Genomic DNA, 16,902 nt, shown 5'->3' with positions numbered 1-16,902 from the left:
TCTCCTAGAGTTAGTTTTATTTTATTCAACAAGTTCTACCTGGCAACCATGTACTTTAATCATCACTTCATTTATCAGAGATCTTGAAAAGCATATGGCAGCTTTGGATTCACTGAAACAAATGGCAAACTGGTTTGCATCCAGATTTACTTCAGTGTATTTAGATCTTATTTCCTATGAAGTCATTTAGTTGTTATTAGAACATCTGTAGGAAAGTAGAAATTTAAAAGAGGAAACTACAGTACATGCAAAGCTTGCCATTTTTACAGTGTTACCAAGCGTTTCTGAGGTTTTACAGAAAAACATTAGTTGAGTATATTAAGGTTTTGTTCACGAGAAAAGGAAAACACAGACAGATAAACCGCCTGCCACTAAGATAACACCAAACAGCAATAAGAGCACAAAGATGTGACTGCGCTGGCATAGAGGCTGGTTGCCTGTACCAGCCTGCTCCTCATCAACGGAGAACAGAGTTAGGGAGGCGCTGTCTGTGCTGCCGAGCGGCTCTGCATACTGTGGCCCATGGGGCTCCACCATCCAGCGCAACACGTTGACTTTCATCTCCATGTCATCGATCATGTGATCAATGTGACTGATCTCCTGCTCCATGGTGACGCGTTCTTCGCTCTCTAGGCCAGCAGGGAGAGTTGCTGTCTGGTCCAGCTCTGGCAGACTGAGCGCTCGAGCCGTTACCTCGCTGCCACCACCTGCATGAGCAAAATCAACATTAAACATTTCCACAACTCACTTTGCTGCTCAAAGGCAGATTGATTAACTGGCAATAACTAATTTTAGCACAATTATTCAACAATTCAAATGTGGAATCAAAGGCATTTTCATTGTTTTTGTAATATCAGTCGGTCTATTCATCACAAATATGAACCCCATGGTGGCACTCAAGGAAAGGCAAGGCAATTACTGAAGACAGTAAGGTTCATCATCAGTGTACATGAGAACCTGGTTCCTGTGAGCTAGCCAGACCTTTCAGTGGCACTCATACAGCCATGTTGTGGCTGATGAGAACAGGGATCCACAGAACAAAATGGCTAAATGCTAAGTACGTCCTGCAGCTGTATCTCCTGCACCTCTAAAAAGACAGACACCTTATAGGTATGAATTTAGGGGTTTAGAACTGCAAACCAACTAAGAAAGTTGCTGAAAATGGCGATTGTAGAGTTTGAGGAAAGGAAAGAAGTCTATCTGTTTCCTTACACATTTGCAGATTTGATCATCTGTGTTTTGATAATTTCTTTTTGCATCAAAAAGCACCAAAGAAACATCTGTATAGCAAGTTCCCACTATAGTCTTTGAGCATCTCGAAACAAAGCTGCCATTGTGACTCTTTGACTTGAACATATACTAAATTACTAAGACTGTGCCAAGATCTCCTTTACCTTGTAGGCCGGTTTGTACCAGGGACTCTGTGTTAGCCAGCGAGAAAATGTCTCCGATGTTAAAAACTTTGCACATGTCAACGTGCAGGAGCTCCAGACTGGAGGAGAAGGCCACCCAGAGGAGCTCCATCTCCTTGCGTTGCTCCTCAGGCAGGCTCTTGTTGCGGAGATGTGAGGTCAGGTGATGACAGGCGGCCACAGCCAGCTTTTGGGCCTTTTCTCTAGTTTGTCGCAACTCATCGCGCAGCTGCAAGCTATCTGTGCATCCACCAACACATGAGGCTAAATGCCGGTAACATGCCACCACCTTTGTGACAGAAAGAAGTGACAAAGATTTGATATGGTTAGTTGTAGAATTCAGAGAAAAGACATCAGAGGAAAAGGTCTACATCTTTGTTCTGTGAGTTTACAACTGCAGTGTCCCCTATGTTTTACACAGCCATGGATGTGCCCTTGTTGTCCACATGGCCTGATCACAAGTAGACATAAGACCCCTAATCTTAATTCGGTATTGTTCATCTATCTAGTCTTTTGAGCAGCTGTCCAATACTGAACAAATCATCAACAGACATCTATACATCCATGCACACAAAATCAGTGCACTGGAACAGAAATAATTAAACCTTTTTGAGCAAATTCAAAGGAAAAAAATCACTTATAAACATCAACAATCTAATCCCTTCGAAACAACGACTGGTGAATGTGAAAAAAAAAAAGTTAAAAGTCTAAAGTTGTTTGCTCTAAATAATATTGTAACTATGTTTTATTAATAGCCATTAGCTTAACCTTGACAGATTAGCTAGTGTGGTTTCATTCATTAAAAATATTATATATAATCCCATTATCATTGATCTATTTCTAGATAAGCCAAAACAACCTTGCGCACTCAGAGCACCAGTGGCCCAGTTTCATACTGGTGACAGGGGAGAAAAAGGAATACTGTAATAACTACAACTATATTAGCATTTATGTTATTGTCTACTTTATTATATTATTACACAATTTTTGTTGCAGCTTTGAAATAAGTTACTTAAAAAAAAAAAAAATCTTTTATTGTCTTAAGTATTGATTTTTTCACTCATACCTTAACTCTAACCTACCTACCTACATATTATGTCTGATTTTTATGTTAGCCTTTAATCGCTTACTACTTGGGTCTCTTCTGTGGCCTCTATGTGACTAAGCAGCTACATTACTCAAGTTTCACCAGGGAAGTCATTTCATTCAACAAAACCCATTTCACAGATAACAAGTTCCAGGATTTATCTGTGGTTTTATCTAGTTGTGCCCGCAAACCGGCTGTAGATATGAACCCTCTTGGTTCACTAAAAACGAGAACGTTTTACTCTGTAAAACGAATCAGCAATACGTTAACAGGCAAAAATAGTAAGCCATAGTTAAAACAACTCAATAGGTACTACCAACTGGAAAAAATGCGAGGCACGGACATGGCATTAACTGATGCGTTAACTGAGTGCGGCTACAAAGACTCAGTGGACCAAGAAATTCTTTTAGGTGAGAGTGCTCTTTTAGCTGTGGGGGGGGAGACATCTTTTTCAGGGTTTCTTCTTGTGGAAGTTCAGTCTGCAAAGCATTATCATGTAAAATATTACAGTGAGGCTGGTTTAAACGACAAAATATTTGGAACTCAACATTTTTTCACCCCTCATGCAGTGCAAGTGCTCTTTGGTATCTCTATAAGTCCGGTATCTTGATGTCAAATTCATTTGTATATTACTGTGTTTAAAAACATTAATGTTACAGGCGTTTGATGTGAAGAGAAAAAAGAGAGAAAAAAAGAGAATGACACGGTGACAAGAACTTGCATGTATCACTGTAAAATAAACACAGCAGAAATATGCCACAGCATTGGCCTGATCAAACCCAGCATGGAGAAAAATGGAAACCCTGCAGGAGCTTACCTTTATCAAAGAATCCACCAAAGCCTTTCCATCTGCCAAATCCTTGTCGTTGCCAGCTGTGCAATCATCGCCAACTTTGTTATTTATAAGTGGCATGAGGATGATTTGTCCGGAGTCTCAGACTCTGCCACAGCAGGCAAGATTGTGGCCCAACTGCCCTTCACTTCTCTGGCTGCCCCTACTCCTCTTCGCACCCTGGAAGATGCCTCATTCAGCAGCTGAGAGTCCAGACAGACTCAGTACAGAGGCGGCATGTTGCAGAACAAAATTTCCCTCCTGCAACTAATTTGCAATTAAACTTGCCAAACATTGTCCGGAGGCCGTAGCAGGAAAGTCAAACTAATAAAGAAAAAGTATAATAAACTGATGTAAGTGTTAAGCAAGGTGCTAATCCTGTGATTGACCCCTTTGCACTGACGCAAGCTAAGACATACAGCTAATCTCATTAACCATCACTGAGACCCGACAGATAGGACAGCAGCTGGCTGTCTTCCACGATGGTCCTTTCACTAACTGAGGAGGCTGGGCTCTGTTACCTCAAGCCCTCCGCACTGGCTACACCTCTTTCACTCAACTGTTAAGGTCAATTATTCTACAAAGAATAGCCTGATGATCAAAGAAAAAGACAGTTCCTATATTGTACTGGTTGAGAATTAAGATGTTTACCTTAGTATAAAGGTACACTAATACAATAAACCGCAAATAATATTGCAGTCAGAGAGATAAATGCCCAAACTGAAATATAACAGGTTTTTGACCCAAATTAATCAATAAAACCCTAAAATATGAAAATGTCTATCATCTTAATGCACTTTAGGAGTTATTAATATAGTTATCTTTCTATCATAGTGTGTTATTACACTGACATAGCTCAAACTGATAGGTGTAAAACATCGTATTTGGTGATAGATTTATGTTTAACTCTAGAAAACCTTCATCTTTAAGAAATCCGCTTCTGAGTAAGGCTAATTTTACCCCCCCAAAAAAACTAAATTTTTTTGTTTGTTTGTTTGCAAGGGAGGATAAAGATTTGACTTTGGAGCAAAAGAAACAGGTTATGTGATCTGATGAGTCCAGATTGATCCTATTCCGGGGTGATGGGCAGGGTCAGAAGAGTGGTCATCATGCCCATGGGGGGAGCATTAAAACCTAGGGTTACTTCAGTAGGTTAGGTCTTGGTTAAGTAATATCATATGTGCCTTAAAAAATAGGTCAGCTAACAATCTGAATATACTGAAAGACCAGATTTTTCCATCGACACATTTTTCTCCCAGATGGCACTGGACTAATCCAAAACAACAGAGTCAGGATTCAAAGGGCTCAACCTGTAAAACAGTGGTTCAGGGAGCACGGCACATCATTTTCACACACAGATTAGCCACCACAGAGTCCAGACCTTGACCCTTATTGGAAATCTTTGGAATGTGCTGCTGTAGACCTTACACAGCAGACTCTGAAATCATCAATATGAGCTGTTGGCAAAATACTAATGCAATTCTGAATTAAAAAAGAAATTGTGCGCATCGCCTGGGTTTTTCAAATGATGCCACAGTGAATACAATAGGTAATGTTCAATTGCAATTACCTCAAATCCATGTGGTTTACAGGTAAATGTTTTTATTTTTTCAAGTTTTTTTTTCATTAATCTCTTTTCATCTTCAGGTAATTTGCTTTTTAGTTTCCGTCCCCTCAGCGCTTCAGCATATTCTCTCGATGCGGTGAATCCTGATGAAAGAGAAATAACGGCTTGGTATACCTCAATCTGTCACAATGAGTTTCACTTTAAAGCAAAGGCAATCAAATATTGTGCAAAAGATACAAAGATTTAGAAAAAAAGCCAGTAGGAGTTTCAGAGAGGAAAACTGTTCTTGTGCATAACTATCCCATTTGCCTGTCTAAAGTCTTGTTGTGCCTGTTTTTTACAGCCTAACACTACACCGTGTCCTTATTATAATCCACATCAGACTAATGCATATTCAGCAGCTTAAATACAATGGTTGGAATATGAGGTGTCAAGGTTAGGAATAGTTGTTTAGCATGTCCTTAAAGCTAATAAACTGTTATGTGCTGTGCAATAATCAATGAGCCAGAGCAGGTTGATGAATTCAATGGACGATTTACATGTGGGTCCTCTTGTTTTTCAACATCTGACACATGTCCTCTCACAAATGTTACCCATGGGGCCAAGAAAAATAAAACCGTTGAAAGACAAAAACAAGCCTTTTTCAGGGTCCGACTGAAGGAGGGAGAATGAAAAGAATAAGATACAAATATTCATACAAATATTTGATCATCACACATCTGAACCTGTGTCCCCTAGAAAAGTGATATATATGGCCAAAGGACCTTAAAAGTTACATTCTGCAGCTTCACTGATATATTACAGTTATATTCCTATGTTATAGCTGTAAATTGCTTTACCTAAAGTGTTTGATGATCATTTTTAAAACCCAGACCAATTCTTTAAACTAATCGAAGCTAATCAAAAAAAAAATAAATAAATTATTAATATTAGCTTTGCACAGAACTTATGAGACAAAAGAAAAACAGCAGTGACTGTAGGCACAGTCAAGGAGGAATGGGCAATGAGGGATTTTGGATGATCATGGGTCATTTAAAAAACATTACAGAACAGGGAAAATGTTCAAAATATAGGATATACAGGGTGTACATAAAGTCTCTTTACAATTTAAAAAACAAAGGCAATTGATTGATGACCATGAACAAAGTGATGGCTCAATTCCCTGGTCCCCTTGTTCACCAGATATCACTCCCCTGAAATATAAAAAAAATCTATTCTATTTATTTTTTAAATATTGGACAGAGATATAAAAAGTATTACGCAAAACCAAAACTGTCAAAAAACACAGCTCTGCTACCAGTTGCAGCCATTAAAAGGATACCAGTGTTCTACTGGAATATTTGACCGTTGTGTATTCTCAGTAAAAATGGCTGCCAACTTTAATTTGAGCATTTTAGCTGGTGATTACCATTTATCAGTTCAAGATCACCAAAAAAAATCTGACATTCATTATGGATTTTTAGGACTGAAGATATACTGCAATTTCTAATCAATTACTGTATCTAGAATACATCTATTCTATATCTACCCTATTGCTAAAACCAAGAAACGGGTCGTCTTGATGGCAGACTCTCGGATTCACTGGAATAGAAATATTGGAACTACTGATGGTCTCACTTTTGGGATAAAGAGTATTTGGATGCCGAAGAGTTTTTTTTTTTTTTTTTTTTTTTTAAATGACCAATTCTGACCACAAGGGAACCAATGAATTTAATAAAAAGTGAAACTTCAGTAATAGTTTCATTGCATTTTCTGCTCTTGCCAACAGAACTCATAGTGCTCTGATCAGTTTCACCCTTCATATTGTTCAATAACTGCCTCTCACAGAAACATTTTGGGAAAAATAAATTAAATTTTTTTTCCATTTTATTGTTCATCTGCACCCAACTCACCCTGTGTATAGTTGAACTACCATGGTATCCTTCAGTAATCCCCATTTGCACCTCAGCATGCATGCAGATGCCACACAAACTCTTTGTAAAATCTTTATTAAACTGTTATATACTACATATTTTCCAACATAAAAAGTAAAAGCTTTTAAAGTCACATTAACGGACTCCGACTTCAAAACCACTGTACCATTGATGCTCTGGTTAAGTGCAGAGCAACTATATAGCCGAGGCAATGCATAACAAAAAGGTGTCCATGCAGAAAAAGCATGCCACAAAAAGAAACCATTCACTGCTTCATACCGTAGGCAGTGACCTCAACTGACATCGAGTAAGTGGTGCCTGGATGGGAAGCAAAAAAAAAAAAAAAATAAAATACAGGCACAAGGAGCAAATAGCCACTCTCAAGGATTACAATATTTAAAAAAAAAAAAAAAAAGCTATTAGCCTTTATTAAAACCAAATAAATAAACACTTTATCAACAAGGGAAAAAAAAAAGAAAAAAAAAAGTATAGATAGTTTTCCTAAAGTACCCAAAAGCCTTTTTCAGGAGAAGCTTTTGAAAACCAAATGAAAGTAGCTGTGGTTCTCAGGTTTGTGTGGTCCTAACATTTTTTTCTGAGAACTCGGCTAGTCGTACTATTCCGAGGTGACGTGACTGCCTCCTTGATGTTGGCGAGCAGGCCTCGCTTGGCCTTGGGCTGCACAGACGACTTCTGGGAGAGTTTGTCAAGCTGATCCTTAAGAGAGGCAATCTCCCTGTCCTTTTCAACATTCTGCTGTACAATGTCCGCGAAGGATTTTGACTTGTGGGGTTTGAGAAAAAAAAAAAAAAAAATAAATGAAAAACAAAAAAAAAAACAAGAACAAACAACATTTAAACTATAGACAGATTTGAGACATTTTCGCATGTCAATGTCATGTTTTCACAACCCATGGTTTAATGGCCTCCTGCCGTCAGTCACCTCACCTGTTCGTCAGCCTTCTTCTGCAGAGACTCCAGATCAGCTGATTTCTCCAGGAAGCCGTCTCTGACATCCTGTAGTGTTTTGCTGAGCTCCATCAGCCTTCTCTCAAGAGACAAAATTAACTAAAGACCAAACAGCACCATGATTATGTGATCAGACTGAGGTGAATGTTCAGTTGAGAAGTTATGTTCACATTACTGCACCTGTTGCTTATCCTCACATATCCTCTCGATGGTGCACCTCTCCTTGTGCAGTTGTTGGTATCGATAGTCGCCTGTGTGAACAACAAGTCTTTGTTGCTTTTTCAGCAAATGTTAGCAACTTTACTTCATGGAAGAAAAGAGAAATCATAATACCTGCTTCTTCTGCATTCTTAGACGGTTGGGTCCGACAGGACTGCTCCACTGCAGGAATACCTCTTGTGCAGGATGCCAAGGCCTCCAACTCTGACACTTTACGTCTGAGGGCCTACACAATTGGCACGAGAAGAATCCCAATAATAATAATAATAATAATAATAATAATAGTTACTTTAGCCACTGAACAGCAATTTTGGAACTTTCAGGAACAGGGGTTCAAATTGAGCCAAATCTCAAGACAGACTTCCGATTGTTAACAACCAAATATTAACAAAAACCACACCTCTACTTTCTCTTGTTCTGCAATGAACTCATCGAGTGGTACGTAGTCATCTTCCAGATTGTTCATAGCACACTGGTAAGCGTGCTCCTTAAAGGCATCTTTGTACATCTCGAAAGTGTTCTCTAGTCTTTCTGCGTAGCTCTCCTTCAGCTCCTCCAACTGTCGACTTTATAAAAAAAAAAAAAAAAAAAAAAAAGTAAAGACGACATGTATGAGGTTAACATTGACTCAAAAACACTTTAAAAAAAATAAATAAAAAAGGGTAACACACGTGCGGAGTTCTTCACTCTCCATGAGCTGTTGTAACATTGCGTTTCCCATTTCTTTGCGTATTTCCATTTCCTGAACCAGGTTTTTCCTTCGCTCCGCCAGTAGTTTTGTTCGTAGAGTCTCAATCATATTCACAAGTTCCTGTATTGAATACAGAGAAATATCAGAAACGCAGTGATCGTAGATGGGCCTGGTGGCAGAACAAAATGGCCGCTTAATGACAATTTGTGTAAAATCTCATCTTTTCACAAATGCCAAGTAAAGTACTTGGCATTGATGGAACGGGCGAGTGTATGATATACAGTAGGATAATGCACAAAGAGTTGTAAGCCACCTTTCATTTTATGACATGTCGCTTCCAAGGAACTAGACTTTCATGTAGTATTTTAAACTGGTTTTCAGCAACAGTTTGTCAAACATTCAGGTCTTTCAAAGTTCTTTAGACATTTGCTGCTTTTTCAACAATTCAGTCCATCCCTTGTACTCCTACCATCAGAGGAATCGATTGTCAAGCATCTTAAGACTGACCTGCGAAACACTCGAGCATAAAAAGAGGCACCAAAGTTGAGACGTCTACACTTAACAGAAAACTTAGCAAATTACCTATTTTAGATTGTTTTAAAGACAGTTTACGCCAAATTTCTTAAGTTGCATTTACAGAAATGAAATTTTACAGGTCTTATGAGTGGTTTATCCTCCCAAGAGCCCAGACCTCAACAATAATGAAGCAGTGTGGGATCATATTGACAGAACAAAAAAGGCAGCCAACATCCAAAGAGCTTTTGATTGTCCTTCAAGAAGCCTGGAGAACTATTCCTGAGGCCTACTTAAAGAAAGGACAGTAAGCTTGTCTGAGAGGGTTCAGGCTGTGTTGGAGAACGCAAAGTAAATTTGAAATGAAAGTACATTTATCCTTAGTTACTACATTTCTATTCATGTCTGCACACGTTTCCGTTAATGGTCCCACCCAGTCACTGCAATTCTGGCAGAAACGGCGAGTGGCTCAAAAACAACTTAGTGCTGTATGTGAATGGGACACAATAGTAGCTGTACACTCTGTGGCAGCACAGTCACGTCAGCATCGTTTTCTTCTTCGTCAAGCAGCTCCTCTTCAGACAGGCAGCTCTCCAGGGCCTGGTTGTCAATCACACCATTCCTCACCAGAGGCTTCCCATCTCGACCAACCAGACAAGGGGCCAGAGATTCCACAGGCTTGTCTGGGATCACCTGAACCACCTACAGCAAAGCACAGCCGAGATTAGTAATGCAGCTCACTCAGATTCCCCTCCGATTATCTCATTCGGTTGAGTGCTCAAGCCAACCTGTTTGGCCACCGCAGAGAATTTCATAACGTGGAGAGTCTCGTCGTAGGTGGAGGCACACTGGTTAATGTTCACGATCATCGAGGCGCTTCCTTTGCCGCAGAAGAAAGCCTGGAAGAGCTTGGTAAGCTTGCTTTCCCGGAAAGGAACGTAGCTGCTCCTCATTCTTATGGGCACAAGCATATATAGTACAAGTCATCTCTGTCAAATTCATTCACACAGGAGCTTTGATGGAATTCACTACCAAATGTACAAGTCAGTCCAATTAAGAGCTTTCAGCTGCTGGGGATGAATTAAATCCGTGTACCTGTCAGACTGACTGCAGCGAAGGGCGTTGATACACTTCCCCAGAATAAGGAGGGAATTGTTAATGTTCCCAGCTTCCTTCAGCCTCTCTCCGAAAGTCTTGGTTTTGTGACATCTTTCTGAGCCAGCCAGGTCACAGAGAGAAAACCTGACAAAAAGGTGCATTTATAGCCCATTTCCAGCATTATCGCCGTGTTCATCCATAGAGTTTGGGCTTGGCCAGATTCCGCGCGAACAATTTCACATTTAAACCAAAAGAAAACCTTGAGCAGTATCAAGTTTATACATCCTCAAGTACTGTAGTCAAAACTCAAGTCCACATTGGTACCGCTGACCTGACAACATTTTTACACCTTTTCAAAACGGGTCAATTCTGCTGATCTTCCCCCGACAAGCGTTGCACACCTCATTTACTTATCTAGCTTACTTTGAATTTGTGGTTGGTCTAATTCGTTTTAAAAAAAAAAAAAAAAACAAAGCTCCTTTTCAGTCGTGGCATCAATAAATTTACATCAAAGCTGTAGATTAGGCAAACATCCGACGTGTGAGACAGTTTGATTGCGAGACCCTATCAACAGCCTTGTGTTTGGCCTTTACTGACATTACCCAGAACTGACTTTATTAGCAGAGGTTGGGCCTCCTTTGTTATGTCTTATTTGGAATGGAAGTGTCACAACAGAAAAACCATAAACAGAAACATCTGAATATTCATGAGGCCAGATACTTACTCAGAGATCCTTTTAACTGTACCTGCATCAATCTTCAGTAACTTCATGGTAAATATGCTATGGCTGTAAGAAAAGCCAATATTAGTTTTGAAAAGCCAAGTACACGGGAGGGAGAAGAACATTTTTTACCTTCTGCTGGATGAGTGGTTCATCTTCGTAGCGGCAGCGCTCCGGTTTTTATTTCCAAATTGGAGCAGTTTACTGGCCTCATTCAAATTCTGGACGTTAATCCACCTGAGGTCTGAAACGAATCGAAAGAGACCTCTTTGATTTTATTTTAAAAACGCCACATGTTGCTGATATCTTTTATTAGTTTTAAACATTTGTCAAACCTTTAACATAAGCGTTTCCAGCGCCATCATCACAAACACGAAGGGAGGCCCGTTTCTTGGACAGGGCTGGTTGAAGCAGATCATATACGCACTCGTTGTAGATTTCAAAGAAAGCCACCCATAAGGCAAACTGGTTGCCGCTTCCCTCTGTTGAGTAAAACACTACTGGAGCAAACGCAAGCCGTACACACTACATGCGCAACTAGGCAAGCTGCACGTCACAGGGTTCTTTCATTGAATATATACAGTGTTAATCAAGCCAAAAGGATTTCATTCCTCAAAAATCCACTGAAAAGGTTGAACCAGGTACTTTCAGGCATCAGACAGCTACATTACAGGAAGGATTTCTCCCAATTCAGTTCAGTGGTGATTTTTAGGGTGTTCAATAAGTAACAAACATTTCAAAGATATTCTGTGACCTTATTGTATATCTTAGCTCCTTTCTTTTCTTTAACTGCCTGAAGCTTTCCATCCAAGGAGTCTGTCAGGTTCAAGAGAAACCCTCTTGGAAAGCAGTGGACTCGTTGTCTGCGTGTGACGAGCCACTGTTCTAAAGATCATGGAACTGTTCGTGGTGTGTCCAGTTACCTGTTTGGTTGTAGGATTCAGGTGGGGGTGAGAGGCAGGTGTCAGGGGAGGTCAAATACTCTGAACTGCTATTTGTTCTTAAGCGATCACATTCCTGGATGAGAATAAAGACATATTCATGTTATGACACCAACTTCAGACAGAACTGTGGTTGTTCCACAGCAAGTAAAGACAAACTCAAGTCCTCACTTCTTTGACTGAAGCAAAAATGTTGGCTTTAGCTGCCCTCTCCTGCTTGACTTGGTCAGGATCCAGACACTGTGCACCATCCCTGAGGTAAGGCTTCAGATCCATTTCTTCATACTGATGACCTCCAATGTAATGAAAGGTTGCTTGCAACACTCGAGGGAGTGTCCCTGGCTCTTTTGACGTTCCTAGCAGGATGTTACAACTCACTTTTAGGACCGTTGTATGATTTTTCATTGACCAAAGCTCAGATTGTTTCTGCTGCCAGACCTACCCTGGATAGTGAAGGTTTTCCCAGCATTAGTCACACCGTAGCTGAATATCAGCGCATTCTTTCCATCCAAGAAATCAGACGTTTGGAGTTTGACTGTGCCCTCAAACAGCTCGGCTTGTGTCGTCTCTGGCCCAAAAATCTGAGAGCCAGCGGACAGAGGAATCTGAAATGTATGCAGACACATTGTGTGGAATGGCAGAAAGCTCATTTTGAAATGTTACCGACCTGCGAGAAGGAGAATTTGTGGATCGACATGCCAATTCCTTTCTCACTGTTCTTCATGGTGGCTGAGCCCTTTGGGGCACACAATGTCACTGTGTGGCTGTCTTCAATCACAACACAATCCTATAGAAGAAAAAATAAAGTTTAATATACACACAAGGAAACACAGTCCCAGTTAAACTGACAACTGCAAAGTAAAGAGAAGGAGAGTCACCAGCTGGAACAAGGTGTGCTTTGACTACATCTTTTCTTTGACTACAACTCTTTAGGAAGTTAAACATTTCTCACTGGTTCCCCAACAGCTCCAACTTTATCATAACAATGAATTTAGCCTAAACTTAAAAGGCCACGAGTGTGTGGAAAAAAAAAAAATAATTAAAATAAAAAAAATCCCAGCAGAGCCCGTTTAATTATCCTACTTCCTTTGCATGGAATCAACCTCAAAATTACATAGAATTAAAGAAGCAAATTCTATCAAGGCAGTCTCATTTAGTTTCTATTATGTCAATTTTGCACGATTCTCATGCTTTTGTCAGTGTGAAGCATGTTGTAACGGTTACGGTTGTCTTGCCCAGGACACTTGCAAAAGAGACATTACACTTTTCCTAATATCATAATAATAATAATCCCTCCAACTCATGTTAGATCATTTTCCAAACAATTCCACCTTCAAAGAAACTGTAGTAGTGCCATAATCTATTTGAGCAGTAACATTTAAAGAATCTGAAGTGGGATAAAGATGTGGCCGTGGGCACCGCCTGCATTCTTTTCACTTGTTTAGTCAGGAAACACCAAAAGAAGTACAGGTTTCAGGCACCCTTCCTAACCAAGTAATTGTATCTTGTAACTTGGTTGAAAAGGAGTTAATGCAGATTAACTCAAACACTTAAAGCAACCAGAATACAGCCGATTCCCATATTCATAAGTCAGGAAGATGGCAAAAAAAAAAAAAAAAAAAAAAAAGAGCAACAGCATAAATATGCTATACTGTACCTGATCTTCATTGTCAGAGAGTTCCTCTTTAGAAAAAGGCCTGACTCGCAGGTAAACCCTCATCATCTGCTGCTCAGTCTAACAAATAAAGACAAGTACTTCAGTCCTTCCAAGAGATTCATCTAAAAACCAGTGCGGCCCGAGGAAGCATTACTGCTGGGTCAGCATTTTATGATGAAAGCAAAGGCGAAAAATTACCTGCTGTTCTGAAGGGCTGTCTGGAGGAACATCACATGTCAAGTCCATGTCAACAACCTGCATGCAGTCACTCCCCATCTTGGTTGAGTCAATAAATGCATTCATCTTACAGCAGAATGCATTCATAAGAGGTAGCACAAACTCTGACTCAAAAGCCACTCTTTCAACTCACAGGACGCTGTGACGTTAAAAGAAGCTGCAGGGGGGCGGGCAGGAGGTACTCTGACTTTCTTCCACTGAAAACCACCAGCTGGTAATCACTTTTTATTGGAAGCAGGTGTGAACTCAGGTGTGACCAATCAGCTTGGAGGGATCTGCTCCTCTTCTTGTGTGTCTGCGAGGTTGGAGCTTGCTTTGTTACTCGAGGATTTCTTGGAAACTAAAAGAAAACTCCTTTAATACAAACCCAGAAATTGCTGATGCAGTTTTAAGGTGTTTTTATTTATTTGCTGTGCACTTAAAAATAAAGCAGATATGTGTACATTTAGTTTCTCAAACAAAGTCGTTTGAGCTGTATGATTGAAGTTATGTTACCTCCAATAATACATTTGAGAAATGTTGCATGAAGAACATATATCTTATAAAAACAGTTAATCTGTTGTGGCTCTTGAACCAGGGGCACGGTCGAATAATGAAACGACTGACCTCATGATGCCCGTTTCAGAGGAACAGGCATCTGAAACAGTCCCTCCCCCCGACTTTGCTGGGAAAAAAACATCCAGGGGTTAAGGAAACCTGGTAGAAAAAAAAAAACATTCACAACCACATTTATACCAGGGATGCAATAATATGGCTCTACAGCACCTCCAGCTGTTTGATTAATATTCTACTAAAGTGTGTGATGTACCCTATCTAATGAAATCACATTGTTATCCAGAGGTTTTATGTTTGTCGTAAGGAAAGGTGGTAGGAAAACTCCAAGGGGACTTAGGAAAAGACACCGCATGGTAATGAGAATCTGACTATACTTCAGCACAGAAAACTCAACTGACATATATTACTTTGAGAAGTGCTTCAATTACTTTGTCTACTGCAATCTTAGCAGTTTCCCAAATGTTATCTCATATTTGTTGCATCTACATGTATAGAATATTATGGTTCACTATTATAAAAGGAAAGAATTAACCCCCCCCCCACAAAAAAAAGGTTTAACTACTCTGATCCTCATTTATCCAAATAAATCAGTTAGAACTACTTAATGAAGGTAGTGTTTTTATGCCCAAAGATAAAAGGACACTGAAGCTCCTTCCCTTTGCATTAAAGACAGTTCAACCAGATCTCACCCTGGTTGAACTGTTCCACTTTCCTGTCACTTTGAGGCGATACAGATTCCACGTTAAAGATTCCCATAACAAACAGAGGAAAACATCACATCAGTTTACTTATTTGTTTCTTTATTTAAAAGTCAACACTGCTTATGCATCTGCGATGGTGACTTCGACCTCAACACCAGGTTCAATGCTGATGGAGGTGATCTGCTTGACAATTTCAGATGGGCTGTGCAGATCGATGAGGCGCTTGTGGATCCTCATCTGGAAGCGATCCCAGGTTTTGGACCCTTCACCGCAGGGAGTCTTTCTGGTGGTGATGCGCAGAGTCTAGTGGCAGGAAAAGAAGACAGACCTTCAGCTCGACAACACAGATTCCAGAACATTCTTCAAGGAGGTAGATAAAAGTCAAACTAAACTCATTATGTGATATAAATTCAGTGGCATGGACAGATTTAAACACATGGACCCAACCAGGAATGGTGATATTTATCCTGCTGTACGGACGTTAAATTACCGTCCACTACATCTCGCTCAAGGGTAAATAGTCACTATGTGAATATGGTTCAACAAATGTGATCCAAAATATTCAGTACCTTGGTTGGCATGCGGACAGGTCCCTTCACCTTCAGGTTCTTCTCCTTAGCGCCACGGATCAGGTCGGCACACACTGTGGGAAAACAAAGAAAATCTCTTTTAAAAACTAAAAACAAGCAGTGATCACGCTGGGATGCTTTTAAGGCCGTAAGCTCAGAATAGCGTATATTCCGTCGTCATGATTTATCACGGTCAAATTCTTATCCTCACTGCTCGGGTTCACATTCAATTCTCAAAACCAAACAAAATGGGCACAGTTACCTTTCTCCAGAGATTTGACATTGCGGCTGGTGAGGGTGATGCGAATACGGTGAATGGCAACCTCTGTCTCCACAGGTGCCTTACCAGTGTCTTTAAAAGCCTGCAATTCAAAAAATTAAGACTGTAAAAACACTGATGGCAGCAATCATTTAACAGTTGATATTAAACAATCTAAAGGATTTCTCGTAAAAATGCTATTTTTTTTCTGACAATTAAAGCCAATTAATGTTCGTTCTTTCATTAGTTGTGTGTACCAAAAGCTGGGGCACCTAACGCAACACCGGCCAAACTGCACGTGGTGAGCCTGATACTGTAATTACTCCTCGTGTAAACACTGCTCAGTACTAGTAATATATTTAACAAAAAAATAAATAAATAAAAGCCCACGTCAGTTTCACCATTTGTTTCACAACTGCGCCGAAACACGTCGGCATTCAAGCCCAAGCTAAAGCTTTGTCAAAGCGATGTTCTAACATAAATATACCCAACTATCTAATGCGCTCTAGTTTAAAGAGAGTCGATATTGCATGTATTAGGAAATGTTTGACACTGGGGTAACACTGTAATCACTGTTAAAATAAGTTTTGTGAACTGCATGTGGCGGGAAGGAGACACAGAACGTTGTTTGCCGTGCGTGCTAGCTACGTGACTTAGTTTAAAACGTTTTAGTCCAAATTGCACCATAAGGCTGCCAAAAAACAAGCACAAAAGCTTTGAATAAATCAGTCTCGTATACTCATACTGCACATACCATTGTAATTATTCCTGACCGACTTATTCGGAAGAAATTCAAGCGAACAGCGGTGAGCCAGGAACGGGTGCCACCAACGTGGTTAGCTCCTAGAGGAAAAGGACAAGTTGAGGCCCGCTTCCTGAATATGTTCTCTTCATCCGGGTCTCTGCTACTTCTTCTTTAGTCATAAAAACGGATACATAATTGACAGCGACGTCTAGCGGCC

The 16,902-nt window shown here is 40.1% G+C and overlaps 3 protein-coding genes and 1 non-coding gene across 4 annotated transcripts; all 4 read right to left on the bottom strand.

Moving 5' to 3' along the window:
* Positions 1 to 330: 330 nt before the first annotated feature.
* rgs9bp (regulator of G protein signaling 9 binding protein) lies at positions 331 to 3,412 on the bottom strand. Its single transcript, XM_075453105.1, has 3 exons — positions 3,317 to 3,412; positions 1,395 to 1,701; positions 331 to 707 (listed from the first exon to the last, which is right to left on the bottom strand). The coding sequence occupies exons 1-3, from the start codon at positions 3,410 to 3,412 to the stop codon at positions 331 to 333; spliced, it is 780 nt and encodes a 259-aa protein (XP_075309220.1).
* Positions 3,413 to 7,385: 3,973 nt separating this feature from the next.
* On the bottom strand, positions 7,386 to 13,922 carry LOC142369991 (kinesin-like protein KIF20A). The gene is made up of 18 exons (XM_075452409.1): positions 13,818 to 13,922; positions 13,620 to 13,697; positions 12,630 to 12,749; positions 12,405 to 12,543; positions 12,134 to 12,318; positions 11,945 to 12,038; positions 11,357 to 11,518; positions 11,154 to 11,265; positions 11,025 to 11,087; positions 10,298 to 10,444; positions 9,991 to 10,156; positions 9,722 to 9,904; positions 8,670 to 8,809; positions 8,399 to 8,564; positions 8,113 to 8,224; positions 7,960 to 8,030; positions 7,759 to 7,878; positions 7,386 to 7,594 (listed from the first exon to the last, which is right to left on the bottom strand). The coding sequence occupies exons 1-18, from the start codon at positions 13,920 to 13,922 to the stop codon at positions 7,394 to 7,396; spliced, it is 2,364 nt and encodes a 787-aa protein (XP_075308524.1). The 3' UTR covers positions 7,386 to 7,393.
* Positions 13,923 to 15,190: 1,268 nt separating this feature from the next.
* On the bottom strand, positions 15,191 to 16,851 carry rps20 (ribosomal protein S20). The gene is made up of 4 exons (XM_075452031.1): positions 16,695 to 16,851; positions 15,944 to 16,043; positions 15,682 to 15,755; positions 15,191 to 15,415 (listed from the first exon to the last, which is right to left on the bottom strand). The coding sequence occupies exons 1-4, from the start codon at positions 16,695 to 16,697 to the stop codon at positions 15,233 to 15,235; spliced, it is 360 nt and encodes a 119-aa protein (XP_075308146.1). The 5' UTR covers positions 16,698 to 16,851; the 3' UTR covers positions 15,191 to 15,232.
* Positions 15,829 to 15,897, bottom strand: LOC142370536 (small nucleolar RNA U54). The gene has a single exon (XR_012767866.1). It is a non-coding gene; the product is annotated as a small nucleolar RNA U54 (small nucleolar RNA).
* Positions 16,852 to 16,902: the final 51 nt, after the last annotated feature.

The sequence above is a fragment of the Odontesthes bonariensis genome, chromosome 20 (genome assembly GCF_027942865.1).
Source record: "Odontesthes bonariensis isolate fOdoBon6 chromosome 20, fOdoBon6.hap1, whole genome shotgun sequence".
Taxonomy (NCBI): domain Eukaryota; kingdom Metazoa; phylum Chordata; class Actinopteri; order Atheriniformes; family Atherinopsidae; genus Odontesthes; species Odontesthes bonariensis.
This window is presented reverse-complemented; position numbering and strand designations above follow the sequence as displayed.

Coding starts and splice junctions, on each gene's coding strand:
- LOC142369991 (XM_075452409.1), bottom strand. CDS start 13,922: ATGAATGCATTTATTGACTCAACCAAGATGGGGAGTGACTGCATGCAG. Junction 11,519..11,944: donor TGAATCCTACAACCAAACAG/GTAACTGGACAC, acceptor TTGCTCCAGTAG/TGTTTTACTCAACAGAGGGA. Junction 8,225..8,398: donor CAGAACAAGAGAAAGTAGAG/GTGTGGTTTTTG, acceptor CCAATTGTGTAG/GCCCTCAGACGTAAAGTGTC.
- rps20 (XM_075452031.1), bottom strand. Junction 15,756..15,943: donor TGTCAAATCTCTGGAGAAAG/GTAACTGTGCCC, acceptor GTTTTCCCACAG/TGTGTGCCGACCTGATCCGT. Junction 15,416..15,681: donor CTGTCCGCATGCCAACCAAG/GTACTGAATATT, acceptor TCCTGCCACTAG/ACTCTGCGCATCACCACCAG.
- rgs9bp (XM_075453105.1), bottom strand. CDS start 3,412: ATGCCACTTATAAATAACAAAGTTGGCGATGATTGCACAGCTGGCAAC. Junction 1,702..3,316: donor TGGTGGATTCTTTGATAAAG/GTAAGCTCCTGC, acceptor TCTGTCACAAAG/GTGGTGGCATGTTACCGGCA. Junction 708..1,394: donor GGTACAAACCGGCCTACAAG/GTAAAGGAGATC, acceptor TTGCTCATGCAG/GTGGTGGCAGCGAGGTAACG.